Here is a 19,008-nt window from a genome sequence, read left to right as displayed (position 1 = left end):
CAAGATACAACAAACCCAAAATTCAACTAGGTTTAACAAAAAAATAAAACTACCGAATAAACTAAACAGAAGTAATGAGTTAAGAATGATGTCTGGTTCAAAATACAAGGCAAAAGCGTTTGGTTAACAATGATTACTATTAATTTTTTTAATATTAGCCCCAGTATCTGGATTCTGTTGCCTTTTATTCACCAATAAATATATTTGTGACTCATTACTTTGCTTTAACAGAAATTTTCTGGCTTCCTAGACTGAAATTATTTGTAGCACTTTATATTTTTCTGTTTTTAATATTAAAAAAAACGCCGAATCGACAGAAAACTATAAATCTATAGAAGAAATAACGTACCAGCCAGGCAAGTTTTGAGCCTTCTGAACCGAGTAGCTCAACAGATGGAGCCTCAGTGATTGTAGAGACAGTTAATAAATTTGTGTGTTAGTGTGAATACCAACGCTAGAATTCCAACCCGACAATTTCCACACTTCTATAAAACTCCGTTATTTGATCTGACAAGATTTTTCTCGTCAAAAATGACATACTCGTGCACCTTAGATAATAATGCCTTCTGTGCTCAGCCACAGCAAACTGGTTGACGCTGTAGAGAGAAGATTCTCATTCACGATCACTTTTAGTTGAAAGCACAGAACCACCCACTTCAAACATTTCTCAAGTCCTACCAAGCGTTTCGTCTATGCATTTTAACTAACGTCTTTGATTCAAAGTCAAATTTACCTGGAGAACTTCTGGAGATTTTTACCTGTATCCGAATATCAATGATTAAACGTCTCTAAAACGTATCCTGAAAACGTTTGGTATTGCTGTTCCGCTTGTATTTTGCCTAGAGATTTTTCGATGAATAGTGTGGTTGAAAGGTATCGACAAACAAATGCTTGATTTCGTACGCCTCACCTTCAAACCCTTATTGCTGTTTGGATCGGCTGTATGATATTTCAGTAAGGATCCCGATTTTACCTGTGTCTATTGAGCGAAATGGAGAATAATAAATGACCGTTGTACCAAAGCATACTAAGTCAGCGCAAACTGGAGAACTGGTTTTATAAGTTTTATACTTAACTGTCTTTCTGGAAATATGTTTGAGAACATACATGAAGTGTCCAACGAACAATTTCCAAGTTTGATCAGCAACTAACTGAATGATATACATATTTCTTCCTCGAATAGTAAGCGTGTTTATAAGCTATATTAAATAACAAACTCAGAGTGCTTTATTTCGGAATTCAGTCGGGTTATAACGAAATCAAAGAAATTTGAAACAAAGTAAGCTAGAATTTAGAATTTGTATATGAAAACGATTCAAAAGTGAAAAACCATAAATTTTAACATAACTAAATTATGATGAGCTGGAAAATAGCGATTTCATACTAACCTTGATGTGAACAATGAAGTCCGGCTTCAGATTCAGTGATGTAATACAGGCGATTTGATCTTCGATAGTAATTATTGACTCAGAGAAAGCTGGTAAATCATCCAGTACATATCCATAATGAGCACACTCAGGTGACTCAAGTTTCTGCGTGATTAAATTATAAACTAGTTTTTCATCCAAAGGCTGACCACTACCCATTACTTCACTAATAACCTTTCCACTATATGTTGCCCTATCAATATTCTCCGTTATAAGTTCCATTGCTGTAGGATAAACGTTTCTAAATGTTATTTACCGTTAACAAGCTGCAATTTCCATTTCGAGCATAGTCTTTTGGCCAATTCAGTCTTTCCTGAACACGGTTTCCCGAGTATAATGATACACACAGGCTTTTTGTTCAACGCTTGCAATACCGCCTAAAGCATAATTCATAACGATAAAATGACGTACACTATTATCATTATATAAAGTATTATTGTCGTATAATTTTTGAACAAATCGTTTAGAAGTGAGCACATCTTCTGGATAAAACGTAAGCTGTTCGTTCATTTTCAAATATTCAGTGAATTTTTGTCATGGTAAAATTCTCTCAAGGACATTTTCAAGTTAGAAAAAGTAATTACTGAGTAAGTAGAAATCATTGATTTCAATCACTGTAGTGTATAAATTACTTCATTCACTAGGTTGCAATACAATGACTGCATAACTACAGTATAAATTCCGTATCTGCCGTCTTACGACGGAGTGAAGGTATTTTGACTAGACAATTCCTTTGTATCTACTGAGAGCGATACACTATATCACGATTTTTAAGTACTCGTGTTTGTTGGCTAACATGGTTCTTAGTCGATCACAAGGTTGAGCTATCCCATTTTCGCCGTGAGGTTTCAGTATGCTCTAATAATATGCTTTGAAGGAGAATTACAGCAATTCATAAATAAGTAAAAAAAACTAACGAACTTAAAATCTCGATTTCTGACAATACGATGTAGGAGAGCAGACAAAACATATACATTTCAAAGTCAGGTTTTGTTGCGAAATCGATTAGGATGATAAACTTTTTTAATCTCTCTTTTAGTACGAAATTTAAATCGCTTTTCTACAACTTCGGGACAGTTTTAGAGCCATTACTACTATATATCCTTGGCAAAGTTGACATGCATTAGTTATGTATTTCTTGTAGAGATTAAAACATGTCGGCTGCACAAGCAAAGATGTGCATTTATCTATGTTTCTTCAGTAACCACAGAATGGTCATGAGTAATCATAAATTTAAGGGGTTACTAATTCAAAGTTACACATAGCTTTTCGGTCAGTATTTACAGAGATCCTTTCGTTTAGGAAGCCATCGATTGTGAACTGGGTTGTTCCATTACAATTTTCCATAGTCTTATCTCAAGTGTTTGTCCCGAAACTAATCAGTGAAGAAGTCATGGACGGTAATATTTGAAGATACACTTGGACTTTAGGTTGGAGTAAAACCTTCTATGCAATACGAGATGGCAAGCTGTCGTCAAATTTCCCTAACATGGCCTAACCAAACGTAATCTGGTGCGGATTCTTGATCAACAAGTAAGATGCACAGTGAGGATGTCACAGGTATTCAGTGTTTGACAACGCTTTTACCAGCAACACTTTCTAATATAATTTGTACCCACCAAGAGAAATCAAACGACAGAGTCGATGAGATCGGAAGAGTGTATTTGGCGATTACCAATATATCGGAATTCTCTGATCTAATCTGGCTAGCGATTGCGGTAGATGTTGAGCACAGCGTTACCACACGTGATCTGGTGCGGATGCATGGCCGAGCGCCTTCAGCTAGATGAGTCCACTAAAACATATGATCAGCGTCCAATGTCGAAAACTTACAGAGCTATTTATTTTTGGGATTTGTTTACCACTACAGATCACTCCCCCCCTAGTGGGGCAGTGACGACCCTAAGACGTGGCCAGCCAGAAGTTTAAACCCAACGAGTCTGTCGTTGGTAAACACTCTTCTGATAGCTTACTAGGTTTAGCAGCGTCTGGTCGTCTTTCCTTACTATATGGGACCGAGGTACAACATAGTAAAAACAGAAAAAGTACAATGAAAATTTTGACTCCTCGTAATTTTCATCGTCCTTTTCCAGCCGTCCTGGAAAAGAAAAAAGAAAATGTAAGTGCATATCGAAGTACACTCGTATGTGCGTAAAAACACAATGTCGACGAAAAAATGGAAAATAAACTCAAGCACACGTAATAGCGTTAAAAAAATGTTTTTTTTAATGTTTCGTTTTGTTTATTTTTTTTTAAAAAATATAAATATATAAGCATATTAAAATTGTTTTTTTTAAATATTATAAATCGCAAGAAGAAAGATCGAGATAATATAAAATGTCGAGTAGTGATTTACGTGCAGTAGTCGTTTAAATGTTCTGGAAATCTTACTCTTCTTCCAGAACGCGTCGTTTTAAGTTTATTTTCATACACATTCGGAGTGTCATCGCTAGTGTTGGTTGTTGGTTGAGGAATTATGAGTGTAGTAGTCGTGTTGTGCGATTGTACCGAAGGAAAGTCGACGTGAATAGGATTTCCTTCTAAATACGCTGCTTTTAAGCGGTCGATGCTGATGCTATCGTTTGTTCCGTTCTTATCGATTATATAGTACTTAGATTCACGTTGGAGAACTTTGAAGGGTCCTTCATATGCTGATTCGAATGGTCGTCGATGCGAGTCTCGACGAACGAAAACGTGTGTACTATATCGTAAGCCAGGTTGAACGAAAACATCAGTTGATTGAGGTCGAATGGAAGCAGGTTTAACTGAACGCATTGCGTTTGTAAGCCTGTTCGTGTAGGAGGTTAGATCCATGTTCATTGAAGAGGACGAAGGATCCACGAATTCTCCTGGAAGTCGAAGTGTCGTTCCATAAACGAGTTGAGCCGCAGTGTATCCAATGACAGCTTTCACTGCATTGCGGATACCCAGTAAGACGAGTGGAAGAGCGCCGGTCCACTGTGAAACATCTGCAGCTGATAGTGAGGCTTTTAGTTGTCGATGAAAGCGTTCTACCACCCCGTTTGCTTGTGGGTGGTAGGCGGTCGTTCGGAATCGAGTGATTCCTAAAAGTGTGATCAGACGACTGAAAAGTTCAGATTCAAACTGACGTCCGCGGTCTGTGGTGATGGTTGAAGGGCAGCCGAAGTTTGCTACCCATCGTTCGACGGAGGTGCGGGCCACTGTTTCAGCAGTGATGTCCTTGATAGGTACTGCTTCTGGCCATCGAGTGAAACGGTCTACGCAGGATAAGAGGTAAGAGTATCCATTTGAATCTGGTGAAGGTCCTACCAAATCCAGATGAACATGGTCGAAACGAGCATCGGGAGTTTTAAACGAGCCTAAGGGACATTTATTGTGTCTGATAACCTTAGATTTTTGGCAGCTTACACAGGAGCGTGCTCACTGCCTCACGTCTTTATTCATGCCAGGCCAGAAAAAACGTTCTGCTATAAGCTTGATGGTTCCACGAACACCTGGATGAGAAAGTTCGTGCAATGTATTGAAGACGTCGCATCGACAATGTTTCCGCACGATTGGGCGATCCCTACCTGTAGATGTGTCACAAAGTAAGGTTTCCTTACCTGTTCCCATCTGTTTGATGCGTAGTTTAAGGGTTGTAGACGATAACTCGTGCTGAAGATCACTGTCATCTTTTTGAAGCTCGGCGAGTTTCAGAAGGTCGATTCCTTGGAAACTGTTCAAGGAAGTTATGCGAGATAAGGTGTCTGCAACTACATTGTTTGCTCCAGAGATGTGTTGAATGTCTGAAGTAAACTGAGAAATATAGTCCAGTTGTCGAGACTCACGGGGAGAGTACTTGTCTGAAGGAGAGCTTAGAGAGTATGTGAGTGGTTCATCGTCCGTGAAAAGAGTGGATTCACGACCTTTGATGTAGTGTTGAAAATGTCGTACAGCACAAGACACAGCTAGGAGTTCCCTACCGAATGTGCCGTACCTCGATTCAGTGCCTAGCAACCGTCTAGAGAAAAATGCCAGTGGTTGCCAAGAGTTGTTAACCCATTGTTGTAAGACTCCTCCGATTGCTGAGTCGGATGTGTCTACTGCGATGCTAAGGGTGCTTGAGTGTCCTGATGTGCGAGGATTTTTGCCTTCGCGATAAGTTCCTTAATTGTGGAGAATACTTTTCGCACGGTGTTGTCCAGATTGATGGATTTTGCATTTCCACGAAGTTGGTCGGTGAGAGGTTTCATGAGTAACGCGCATTTCGGTATGAATCGTCTATAGAAACTTACAAGGCCGTTAAACGTTCGTACTTGCTTGATGGTGGTCGGTTCTGGGTAATCCAGAATTGCCGCCACTTTGGTCCTAAAGGGTCGAATGCCTTGAGCATCTATAGTGTGTCCTAGGAAGTTTAGTGAGTCAGCTCCGAATTGGCATTTCTGAACGTTTACAGTAATGCCATGTTTTTGAAGTCAGTCGAAAACAAGACCCAGATGCTTGAGATATGTTTCTCTGTCCAGACTTGCGATTAGGCAGTCGTCAACATACGCGTGTATGAAGTTGAGACCTCGGAAAACGTCGTCTATGAATCTTTGGAATGTTTGAGCAGCATTCCTTAGACCGAAAGGCATTCGCAAAAATTCATAGAGTCCGAAGGGAGTTATGATAGCTGTTTTCGGTATGTCGTCAGTAGCCATAGGGATTTGGTTATACGCTTTAACCGAGTCGATTTTCGAAAAGACAGTTGTACCTTTCAAGGTACCTGTCAAATCGTGAATGTGGTCGAACGCGTTTTTCGCCAACCTTAGCTTTTCGGGGGCTAATCGTCGTGCTTTAGATAATACAGGTGGTCCTGTAGTCGTGATGTGAGTCGTAACGTTGCTGGTTACACACGGTAGTTTCAGTTGCGTTTGCTGAATCCCAGGATACTTATCGAGTAGCGGTTGATAAAATGGGTCTATCGTATGTTTAATTATGACCGGGGATAATCGGCAACCAGAAAAAGAAGTTACGCAAACGGATAAATGAGTGTTTCCGTCTACTAGCCTCTGTTTGCGAGTATCGATGATTGGATTATGGCGTTGTAGAAGGCCCATACTAATGATTGGCATAGAAACATCTGCAACAACGAAGATCCAGTGAATGGGTTTGCGTAAACCCACGTTAAGGTAAACGTACCTTTTGCCATACGTAGCGATAGGTTTTCCGTTTGCCACCTGTAAGTTTAGAGCCGATTCGTTAGGCCGGTCGTTGGGATTCGCTGGGAGAACGCTAACTTCTGCGCCAGTGTCGATGAGGTAGCGAACTCTCGTTGTCACATCTGTGACGTACAACAGACGGCTATGTTCGCCGGCTACGGTTGCCGTTAACGCGTGCCGGCTTGGAATTTTTCCGAGTTGTTTTTCGAGTCAGTCGGTTTCGTGTTGGGAAAATTGCAGGGTTTTCTGCAATTTCTGGAAGACTTTCCATACTGGTTATGATACCAGCACCAGTCGGGGTTATCTGTCTCTCATGGTCTAGAGACAGATCGCTTGCGTGAAATGCTTCTACGTGGGGTGTGTGATCGCTTACGGTCTTTACGAAGATTAAGATAACGCGTGAGTGTATAACAGAACTCGGTTATGTCATTCTGAGTCGTGTGAGGCTTTTCTTTGACTGAAAATACCTCGGTAGTAGAAGATTTCGTAATTTCTAAGATACGGTTAGCAGATGCAGCCAGTTCGTCTAAGGCATTGTTCTGAAACGAGACCAGAACCGCTTGCACCTGCTGGGAAAGTTTAGACAAGAAATGTTGGTTGAATAGACCTTCGTCGAGAGTTCTTAGGCCTATAACCTCTCTCATCCTTCGCAACATGTCCGTCGCAGAACCGTGCTGCAGGTCTATGTTATTAAAGAGTTGATCTAAACTTTGTCGGTCGGTTAGATCTCCTCGTTTGAGAATCGAACGTTTTAAGGTTTCGTAAGGTTCAGAAACATCACTAGTAAACATACTAGGTGTTACGTACCTGTTGAACTCGCGCGGTAGTGCCTCGACTACTGCGAGGAATTGTGCACGTGTGTCGTTCACGCCGTGCTCGTGGAAGTCGGCTTCTGCGTAACGGAACCAGGCTTCGATATTTTCGGGCCAGAAGGGCATGACTTGGAACGAGGGTGGGGACATGGTCTTAATCTTAAATACCTTAGGAGTCTGTTCGGTCATGGGGGAATATTAAGTACGAGAATACGAGGGAAAAATATAGATATCCTGAGACACGGGGGAAAAAATATCACAATGTATAAAAATTAAAAAATAAGGCAATAATATATAAAAATCCCAAAAAAGAACAGACACACAGTTGCAATTAGGTGTACCAGATCAGGTCGGTCTCACCAATGAAGATGTCACAGGTATTCAGTGTTTGACAACGCTTTTACCAGCAACACTTTCTAATATAATTTGTACCCACCAAGAGAAATCAAACGACAGAGTCGATGAGATCGGAAGAGTGTATTTGGCGATTACCAATATATCGGAATTCTCTGATCTAATCTGGCTAGCGATTGCGGTAGATGTTGAGCACAGCGTTACCACACGTGATCTGGTGCGGATGCATGGCCGAGCGCCTTCAGCTAGATGAGTCCACTAAAACATATGATCAGCGTCCAATGTCGAAAACTTACAGAGCTATTTATTTTGGGGATTTATTTAGGATCCAGTATTTCCCGTAGATCCCTTACCAGTAAGAACAACACCTTTTACTGTTTGTCGAATTTATTTTTCGTACCAATGGTGTTTGCGAGGCAGGCTGTCCGGTGTGGTGTGATTCTTGAGAGTGTAGTAATGCAGTGAAAAAATTCGGGCACAAACTGGCGTTCTCGGCTTGTAGTAATGTCTCCATAGTGTGAGATTTTCTATACACAATAGAATGGAGAGCATCCAACTGACTACGGAAAGGACCTTATCAAATCGAAAGAAACGTGTTCAAAACGAGCGTCATGAGTAATGAGAAAGTTCAGTGAGTCATTCGTTATGTCTAATTACCATAGATTTCTGGTGGCATACGCAGCAGCGTCCTCACCTCCCCACTCCTTAATTCATACCAAGAAAGCGAAAGTTTTTTCCTATGAGATCAGCGTTTGCTTGTGCAATATATTAGAAACAATGGGATGTTTCGTTCATGACGAAACATCACAAATACCGTAGTTGTCTCACAGTAAATTTCCACAGCCTGTTTTTGTTTGTTTGATTTATAGTCTGATTCGTCTAGAATACCAGTGACTTCTAGTTGTCAAGACTCTCGAAGAGAGTTCTTGTCTGAATATTAATTGAAAATAAAAGTAAGATGTCCATAGTTGATAAACGGGGTGAATACCAGGCCTTCCACAGCTTCTAGCTTTTTACTCCACGGTTCTCAGCAAATAGGATCTCATAACCAACCGTGAGATTTTTTTGAAGCATCTCACATATTAAATAATTTTTCGTACTGTTAAGAATCTCGTTTCATTTATACACCATACTAGAAATGTAAATGGCATCATCGAACTTCGTGTTTCTACCAAATAAAATCAAATTTTCGATCGCACCACATCAACACGTACCCACTGGATGGATCGGTTTAGGCTACAACCCATTCTCTCTAACACATAAAATATTCTTCATATAAGATGTTCTCTATGCATGCTATGATAGCAGGATAATCAAATCACCAGATTAGGGTGAGTGGGGCCAGGAAATCGTTAGGCGGCGTGAATTCAACGAAGGTTAGATTATCCAAGAAGTTATCCCACAACAGTTTAACTCAATTGGATGGAGGCTTTCAGACTGACTCAAATAGCATACACATTGGGACGACGGATACCAACTATATTCCGTTCATTCATATGACAAATCTTAGTTGATATAGTTCCACAATACTTTATACACTTATATATGTCTTGGTTGGATATTTAAGTTTACAAAGGAATAAAAGACGATATCCAATATACGTAGCAAATTAAACGAACACGGACAATTTTAAATCTGCACTCCATCAACTGAGAAAATCAACATATTAAGTGAAGAACTGAAAGTCAGCTTGTCGGTCTTAATCCCGCTTCAGCCACTAAGTGTTTTGACCAGAGACACAAAAATGGGTCTGACCACTTGGAGTAATCCAGATAAGAGAACTGTCACATATATTGATTACCACAGTAATCTCGTAGCTTTGCACACGGGACCATTGCTTTGGAATCAGGATCTTCTAACTCCCACAAGTGGATCCACCAACCCGGATAAATCGCCAAATATTCGCTTTTCGACCCTTCGATTTCGCAAACAACACTCCCGCCGCGAGAATGCAGTGAGTAGGACTTCCCTGGAAAGGATTGTTTAGTGACTTTTATGAAGAGACTGATTGGTATAATGGAAACAATTGTTATTATAGTAAACTGTACCAGTGGTTGTTTCAATGTTTAAGTGTACCGAAAACTCTCGTCATTTGTGGCCTCTCACGAACTTTCGTACCCTCAGTAGACTCGCTTGTAGATTTTAGCATGATCTCGGTATTATTTTGATACCACGAGATCGCCAACAAACACAACTTAACTATAACTTTCAACTGCCTTCTGATTTTTGGCCTACGGAGGGGTACTACCGGTAACTGGCACATAGACTCCCTGTGGTGGTGACCATAGTCAACTGCGACTCGACACCTATGCACGTGGCCATGTGAGAGCATTTCGAGAGGGAGAATCGACTCTCCACTCTCAGCCGTACCAAGGCATTTAGATGCCAAATAAACTATCAAATATAAGTTTCCCGTTTCATTCCTCATATTATACTTAATCTTACGTTGTTTGGGGAATGATGGTAAAAAGACCAAATACGAATTAATCTCGGGGAATTCATTCCAAACATTCATTTATTTAGATAGATTACAGTACTCGTAACGTGAAGAAAAGGCTTCTTAGCCTGCTCAATTTAATTAAAACGTAATTCGACGCTTGCAGTCATGAGACATGCAAGCAAGAACAAACACAAACTAAACAAAGGCATTTTGAGATTCATATATAACGTCCTCCATGAAAAACAACTACAAATCTTAATCACCATTTTATTTTTGAACCGAAAGATTTTTCACTTGAACAGCTAAGCAGGACCATACAGTTTTCTTAGATGACATAATTCTTCAAAGTGACAATTAAGCAACTAGCTACAACCAATTCGATCAAAAACCAAGTATGTGCACGAGTACGGTTTGTACAAGCTTCCAGAGGCCAGTTTCATTTCATTTGCTAGTAACAGCTAGACGATAGAGAAAACAACAACACGAACCACTTCAAGTGTAGTCACTCCTCTGCCATCTTATTACTTTCATTCAAATATTAAATCTTTCCAATCACTCATGAAACCTTGACCACACTGTGTGGATGAGGGTATGAGTCTGCATAATTACTTGCACCTCCTCCATGCTTACATGTGTTCAGTCACGTTTACTCAGAGCGAGTGGGCCCATGTTGATTGCTTTGATTCGAATCCTTTATCGTGTCTGCATTAATGGATTTATTAAATATATGCACCCAAAGGCACTTTATTCACTAACCCAGTGTTAATTGAGGAACTATATTTCATAATTTCTCACAAAGAAAATGGGGTCAACGACGAGCGCTAAACAAACCTGAATTTCACTGGGTGTTTGATGTTCTTTTCATATCTAATAATTATACCACCCTCGCTTCCATAAAAATACACAGACTCGTATTATATCTTGTATTAAGGACAACTGCTAGTGTAAATACAATGAAATAACTGTAATACTATTGTTAGTTGGTATTCTTAATGTAATAAAAGTAAAATGATGTAGATTACTGAACAAACGTACATCATATCTTGTGTTTTAATCTAAGTCGACAAACACCTCATCAACGCAGAAACAGAACTAAATGATGGTTGGTTATATGGCTACAACTATCATTTAACTCCAGTTATATATTGTAAAGCATTACGAAATACCAATTAGAAGCAAAAGAAACCTTTTAGAAGATATAACTATCATATATTATTAGTACTGATATAGTACGTGAAGCATCAACTAGACACTATTTACAATGGTAAAGCACTTGACGATTGCTCAATAAAATGACAAGTTTGAAGGTTTTTTGTGGCCCGAGGATCTGACTCCTATTTAGATCGTACGAATGTTTGTTATCGCCTATTCTCGTATATAATCGTCGACTTAAATCGCGTTAGTCAATAACGGAATTAAATAAGTCGAATAACGAGAATTGACTTGAGAATACATATATTTTGTACATGAAGCGAATGAAACAGAGCAGAACAAAATGACACGCAGGGAAGCCAACTCCATTTTAGTCAAGCGTTACTCAATATTTATAGTCAGACAAAATAAAGCTACAGACATGTGATTAATGGGATAAGAAGGGCACACACATATACGCTCATATAAAAACAGTCAAGACTGATAAGCAAATAATTGACAAGGTCAAAATATGACTTAAGTAGAATGAATAGAATGGAATGTCCGAAAGCTAGAATAAGATATATGGACTTAAAATAATGAGTGACACTACAGATTTCCCCAACTGACAATGCGATAGTACTTGAGTGTTGAGTACTTAAAATAACGATAAACAGAACCGGATGAAGATTTATGATAAAAGCAGATTCTAAGCCACTTGGTGTATTTAGAACGATCACATTTGATAGAATTATACAAAGCAAACCTAATTAACTGAGAATGAGTTGTCTGTTTGGTTATTTTGATCGAAAAAATGGTTTACGCAATGATCAATCTAATACAGACTTGTAATTTCTTGTGAATGATCTTTTTGGGACAACATATATTATGGAACAACATTGTTTTCAATCAGATCCCCATCAGGCTTACTCTAATATCCATTAATGTCCAAATGCATATATGGAAATATTAGACTAATCAAGACATTTTATGAGTCAGCGATAACAGTGGAATAGACCATATAAATATACAGCAAGTAAAAATTACAAGTTGTTAATGCTATAACAAAAGGTCTAGTTGTCATAAGAATAATAAGGCTTAAGTCAATATTTTATAACAAGAAATAGGTCAACAACTTGGAGATACAGACACTCAAATGAAACTCAATAGAATTACGTGATAAGTACTCAAACAATTATATGTATGAAAAGAGTGAAAATAAACGAACAAGGAGTATGGAAAATAATATGAAAAAACCGTTTGTTACGGTTCATTCAGCCAAGAAAGAAATATGGGGGGTTGCGAATTGCTTATACACACAAAGACTTGGTTTGTTAGCCTAAATTCATATAGATCTACCTATATGACTCGTCGAGATCGAATCCTGTAAGGAACACTAGTAAGAAAACGATAAATCCCTATAAGTGGTTTGTCTATCTATTATATGACTGTTATCAATTATGTATGACAAAACGCCCGAATCCACATTAAATCACTGCTTGATGGACTGTTTATAAACCAAAAGCCCTAATTTAATCTGTCACACGAGCACCACCAACCGAACAGGATAAAACCGATCTACAAATAACCGTTGTTTAACCCTTTTTAAACGACAAAGTTGCTAGCTATGTAACCTATTAGTAGGACATGTGTATTTCCCGTATATGAACAAGTGAGTCACTCTATAAACACTGTGGTAAGACGTCCTTTTTGAACAGTTATGATCGGTAAACTAATATGACAAAAGTTGGTCAGATAAAGTACTCCTTATATGACCCTGGCTGTATTCATGTACGATATTACTAACTATAATATTTGACAAGTGACATTTTAAACACTGATTAGATCAATACCTGTTTAATACTTAACCTCGACCCCATTCGTTTCATTTTATAGGGGCAGAATGTTAATAACATACACCGTTAACCAATTCGCACACCAACTGTGTACTTGCTTTCCATCATAAACAACCAAAATATCTTGAAACTGTTTTTGTCTATACAAATGATATTTCGAAAATTCAGAGCTTTTTGCCCGCATACAAGCTATTAAAAAAAAAAATCATTTATAGGCAACTACCGCAAAGACCTTATACTGTTTCAAGATTTACCCTAGTTGTATTGTTGGGCAAAAATCTATAAAAGTTAGTTTTAATTTATTAGTGGGATGGACAAAACAACAGGTTATAAATGAGAAATAAAAATTATTTACTGGCAAACATGAAACAAACTGCAGAAGTGTTTAACTTATATAGATAGAAACTGATAGACAGCAAGATATACAGCAGCTCGATGTAATAATCACAGAAAATTACGAATATCTACATATCACATGGCCGACCATACGTACATACTTCCTTTAGACTCAGATATGCCATAATTCTGCTTGGAAACAAAAATATTTAAAAAAAAAACACTTTCTAACATACTGGAGACACAAAATATGCTAAGATACATCATACATTAGCGGAGTACACTGACACTACTTTTCTATTATCAAGACATCCACCTTAATCATAATAGATAGTACTAGAAGCATTTGTAGTATTGTACAAAAGCCTTCAAGGGCGTATCCTAAGATTTATTGAAGCCCTGGCTATATGGAAACTGAAATTCCCTTTAGGTATTCACAAACAATTTGTTCTTACTCTTAGCCTACCCTGATAATACTAATTTATTATTCAGAGTGGTTATCACATTTTTTGTGTACTTTATTTTTCTTTGTTACGGCTAACCTTTTATCGGTCTAGTTGACCTTTTAGTTTTTATATAAAAATATCTTAACAAGTATATATGTGATCACACTATTCGAAATGTATTACGCAAATATATCAAATAATTCTGATCAGTCAGCCAGTAACAACGTAGAACTTCGTACCTACGTACATCAGTTCGAGTTGCCACACTACATTAGCACAGAGATGCAGTGGTCGATTCAAATCCCGTAGTGGTAGAGGTAATAAGAGTATAAGCAGTAATCAGGAAATTTAGTGTTTGGAGATGTCATTTAAAGAGTATAATACAGTGAAATAAATTTGAGAAGAAAAAAAAGAGACAAGGAGGAATAAGGAGATCAAAATTTGGGAGAACACAAAGAGTGGATGCACCTACGCCATTGCAAACGATTTTTAGCCATGTCATTCAGGGTCTCTAACCATCGGTTGCTATCATCTCGCGGTCCACAACAAGGTAGTCTACACCTACCAACATGACTCAGTTCACTTGTCAGTGACTTCATGGACTTGTGCCATGTTTTGGTCTGGCCGCCCCCAGCTTTCTTCCAACCTACTCCTATACCACTGAACATAGCACGTCGAGGCAGTCGGTCGTTGGGCATACGTAACACGTGCCCCAGCCATCTCAACTGATGGAGTTTCACTACGTCATCAATTGATTTGCCGTCCTTACCTAGTACCCGTTTCCTAACAACTGCGTTACTTACTCGATAGTCCCAGGATATACGAGCAATATTTCGAAGACACCTATGGTCAAATACTAGTAACTTACGGATATTCTCTACTCTTACCGGCCATGTTTCACTGCCATAAAGTAGGACGGAACGAACTGCTGCGCAGTAAACACGTCCTTTGGTTGATAGACGGATATCTCGCCTATGCCATAAATGACGCAAGTTGGCAAAAGCTAGTCGAGCCTTCTGTATCCGTGATGAGATTTCGTCACACACCAGACCACAAGGGCTGATGAGACTTCCAAGATAAGTGAAGCGATCGACACGCTCAATTACTTCACTCCCTATCATTAGTTCGGGTGTCAATGCAACCCAATCCTGAAGCAACATTTTGCATTTCGAGGGGGAGAATCATATGCCGAACATGCCTGCATTGTTGCTTAGAGTGGTCAGAAGACTCGGCATTTTGTCAGCGTCTTCACCAAATAAAACTATGTCATCTGCATATTTTAAGTCAACAAGTGAACCTCCTGGTAGAAGTTCAACCCCTGGAAATCTAGACGAGGAAACTGTTATCTCTGAAAGTACGTCGATGACAAAGTTGAACAAGAATGAAGAGAGTGGGCAGCCCTGACGAACACCATTTGAGGTAATCAATTCTGATGACAGTTCGCCATAAGCTCTCACTTGACCAGTTGTGTTCGAGTAGAGAGCATTTACAAGGTTAATGTACTTCTTTGGTACTCCTTTCAGTGACAAACACTGCCATAGAACCTCACGATCAACAGAGTCGAATGCCGCCTTAAGGTCGAGAAATACTACCATTGTGGGGCGTCTGAATGTGTGTCTGTGTTCTAGAACCTGACGTAGTGTGAATATGTGGTCTATACAACCACGTCCAGGTCGAAAACCAGCCTGATTTTCTCTAGTCTGCTCTTCACGAACTTTAGTTAGGCGTCGAAGTATTATTGAAGCTAATATTTTAGATACTATATTAGTCAAACTGATTCCTCTGTGATTGTCACAAGAGGACTTTTGTCCTTTCTTATAGACTGGCACAATCAGTGATTGAGACCAGTCAGATGGGATTACGTCCAGTTCCCAAATTCTACCTAAGACCTCAGTTAATCTCACTGCAAATACTGGACCACCATCCTTAAAAATCTCAGGAGTAAACCTGTCAGGGCCTGCTGCTCTCCCTCGCTTCAGATTTCCTATGGCTTTTTCAACTTCGTAAAGAGACGGAGGACCTACATTAACTTGCCATTCAGGTTGACTAGAGATCGTGGAAAACCGAAGTGTGGCTGAAGGCCAGTTGAACTGATCCCTAGAGTGTTCTGCCCGTCGATCCAATCTCCTGGATTGAGAATGCATATGTCCATCTTTCTCCGAGAGTGTTTCGCTAACAGTCAGTTTCCTTAACAAGTCTGAACAATTGTCTGCTATTACCTATTGCCGTTGCCTTTTCCATCTCTCTTGCTTTCGCTACCCACCACTGTTCACGATCATTGCGTAGACTTCTTTTCAGCTTGCGCTTAAGCTGACTCCGCTCTTCATTATGTTCAGAGCCAGGTGGAATGAGTTTCCGAGCATCTATCAGTGAGATAGATGCTGCTGAGATCCAGTGTTGCTCTTTAACCTTACGGGTTACCGTACTAGCAGATATTACTGCTGTTTCCACAGCTTTCCGGATGTCATTCCATGCTGCCTCGGGGTGGGCATCACATACATGACTGCCTAACTATTTTCCTAGTTGTTCCTGAAATATACTCTTAGCTTGACTATCATTAAGTAGGGCCCTAAGAGGTTTACTTACAGCGTCTTTCCTGCGTCCAGTAAGACGCAGACAGATACGCACTCGTACTAGAGTATGATCTGAATCTAAGCATGTGCTCCAGAATGAGCGACAGTCTTCTGAAAAACTTCGTCTTCTCATTGCATTATCGAAAAAGACAAATGAGATAAACGGAAGTCAATTAAAGACAACCTTGGCTCGCAAAGATATATCTGAGCTATCATGACAAGAGTTATCATACATATCTTGAAGTGAAGGAGTTGAATGAAAACCCTGGCAAAGATAACATGTTCTATTAGCTTTTTTTTAATTAACTTGCCAATACGAACCATTTTTTTCTTAGAGCATAACACCAGAAGTGTGTTACAGCTGGAAAGCGAACACATGAAACAAGTTTCTTGGTGTTGAATGACATATTATGATGTAAAAATATACATCTAGAACTTCGCACGGCAGTTAATAAGTAAATACAACCTATTGACTGAGAGGAAATTGCAGAGGATACATTGAAGTTCTTCAAGGTGAACCTCAATACCACTACACTCACAATTACTGAAACACTGTAATAGTGCTGCTTGATCGTGATAGTCGTGAACCAGTGAACGTAACGCTTGTAAATGGTAATCTTACTTTAGCAATCAGTTACGACGACCAATGACAGGTTTTGATTTTCTGCAGTTCTTGGAAGGTATTAAATCATCCGAATCCTCTTGCAATGACGATTTATCTGATGTTTTGTCAACTTCACTTGGAGCATAAGTTGGACATCTACAGACGAGTATGTAAAAACAGGAATTGAGTCTACTACTTATAGCTTTCTAACTTTCTTTTCTTTTCATTCAGAACAGCTGAAAACTTCGAGAGCAAAACAATTTCTTTGTCATCTATCTGAGAAAGCACTTCTTCATATTTCTGAAAACCATTAAGACATGATACTTTTTACCTTTACGGACATATCAGCCAAAGACTTTAGCTTCTCGTTTTCTCTCTCGAAATTACTGCAGCATAAAATCGATTCTTTGAGGCTATTGGTGATTAGACTCGTTAATTCGCAAAGTGATTCTAATGGATTATATGAAGGTTGTAAGTAAAAAGATCCGAAGATGATCTAGAATATCATTCAGAGTGTACGTTGATACTTTAATGCCTTTCTTAATTTCTTTGGACCATACGAAATTTAAATTCGCCCCTTCTTCTCTTAAATTGAAGTAGCTAGATGGGTCGGAAGAACTAAAAGACTCTGAGAGATTCTGTGTATATTGGTTACGCGTTTGCTTGACGAGGTCACAAAACTCATCAAGTTTCACACAATCAACTATCACTGGTCAAGACCAAAAATAATTAACAAACCTACTGCATACCACAAGCCGTTTTTAATGGCTGTGATACAAATAGAGTTTTCTTGATGAACAAAGATAACTGTATAGCCATTAATCTTCGCATCTCCACAAAGCTTGATTTGCACCCCCATCATTCATAAGTAACGCCGACCTTCAATCCTAAAGAATTGAGATAAACAAATGATTGGTGAGATGTTCCTTCATGTTTTACATTTCGGTAACGGAATTTCATATTATTCTGTCACTTGAACTGACGATAAATCATAGAGATAACTACTACTAGGCGGGCGAAAATAGAGTGCATCAACAGTATTCTTCGAAAGACATTACTACGTAAAATTATCTAAACAGTGAAGACAACAACAGAAATTATTCAGAAATCTGCATTTACCTCCAACACAATGTTAGTTTACTTGGACTGGCCTTGAATGTGTTTGTAACAGCTTCCCTAAAAATAGACGTTTAACATTAATGATGACTGTTAGCTTTAAGGCACACCTTAATCATGATGAAGGAGAACTCAGGTACGGTAAACCAATTTGTCTTTCATTCAAATTTACATAGTACTTACGTAAAATACGTTAAGCATATATTAAATACGTTATTTAAAAATATTCCATCACTTGTCCTAAACACACTTCATCATTCTTCCGATCCTGTTGTTATCCAGACTGCTCTTTGTTTGTCATCCTGCTTATGATTAATAGGTTCTTCTTACGCCTGGCAACACCAAGCTGTCTCCTCATTTTTTCAGCTATTTTAATAGCTATCTACATTTTCCGAACAACCTATGTACCCATTTCGATCAAAGCGAAATAGTTTTTCTGGATTAAGACTTTTCAACACATAATCCAGAACCTAAATGGATTATTCTACCAATTCTAGTTGACGACTTTGTGGTGAGAATCTTCTCCGTGGTTTTGAGTTCTTAAGCACGTAAAAGTGTCCGAGTCTGATCATGGACTTCGGGATTTCTATAGCGGCTTGGGAGTTGTGCACCAAATGACTCGGTCAAGTTTGGAATGACCTCCTATCAATTCAGGGCCACTATATCGCCGTTTTCTACGGACTTCGTTATAAATGAGAAAACATAAAATCCCCTATGTAGATGATTGAGCAATATTCTTTTCCACCAGCGA

General features: G+C 38.9%; 2 protein-coding genes across 2 annotated transcripts in view; both read right to left on the bottom strand.

Annotated features, from left to right (window-relative positions):
- Positions 1-1,937, bottom strand: part of AKD1 (adenylate kinase) — a gene marked incomplete at its 5' end in the record, with an annotated part of 66,095 nt that extends 64,158 nt beyond the window's left edge. Inside the window, 3 exons of the mRNA XM_012939732.3 lie at positions 1,389-1,651; positions 1,684-1,804; positions 1,839-1,937. Coding sequence (XP_012795186.2) covers positions 1,389-1,651; positions 1,684-1,804; positions 1,839-1,937 — 483 coding nt within the window. The remainder of the gene's footprint in view (positions 1-1,388; positions 1,652-1,683; positions 1,805-1,838) is intronic.
- Positions 1,938-11,361: 9,424 nt separating this feature from the next.
- XRCC4 (DNA repair protein xrcc4) lies at positions 11,362-18,027 on the bottom strand. The gene is made up of 6 exons (XM_035734232.2): positions 17,880-18,027; positions 17,669-17,844; positions 17,473-17,637; positions 17,338-17,441; positions 17,160-17,297; positions 11,362-13,707 (listed from the first exon to the last, which is right to left on the bottom strand). Exons 1-5 carry the CDS (start codon positions 18,001-18,003, stop codon positions 17,168-17,170), a joined length of 699 nt encoding a protein of 232 aa, XP_035588972.1. The 5' UTR covers positions 18,004-18,027; the 3' UTR covers positions 11,362-13,707; positions 17,160-17,167.
- Positions 18,028-19,008: the final 981 nt, after the last annotated feature.

This window comes from Schistosoma haematobium, chromosome ZW (genome assembly GCF_000699445.3).
Source record: "Schistosoma haematobium chromosome ZW, whole genome shotgun sequence".
NCBI lineage: Eukaryota > Metazoa > Platyhelminthes > Trematoda > Strigeidida > Schistosomatidae > Schistosoma > Schistosoma haematobium.
The sequence above is the reverse complement of the archived record's forward strand: the minus strand, read 5'-3'. Positions and strand labels throughout refer to the sequence as shown.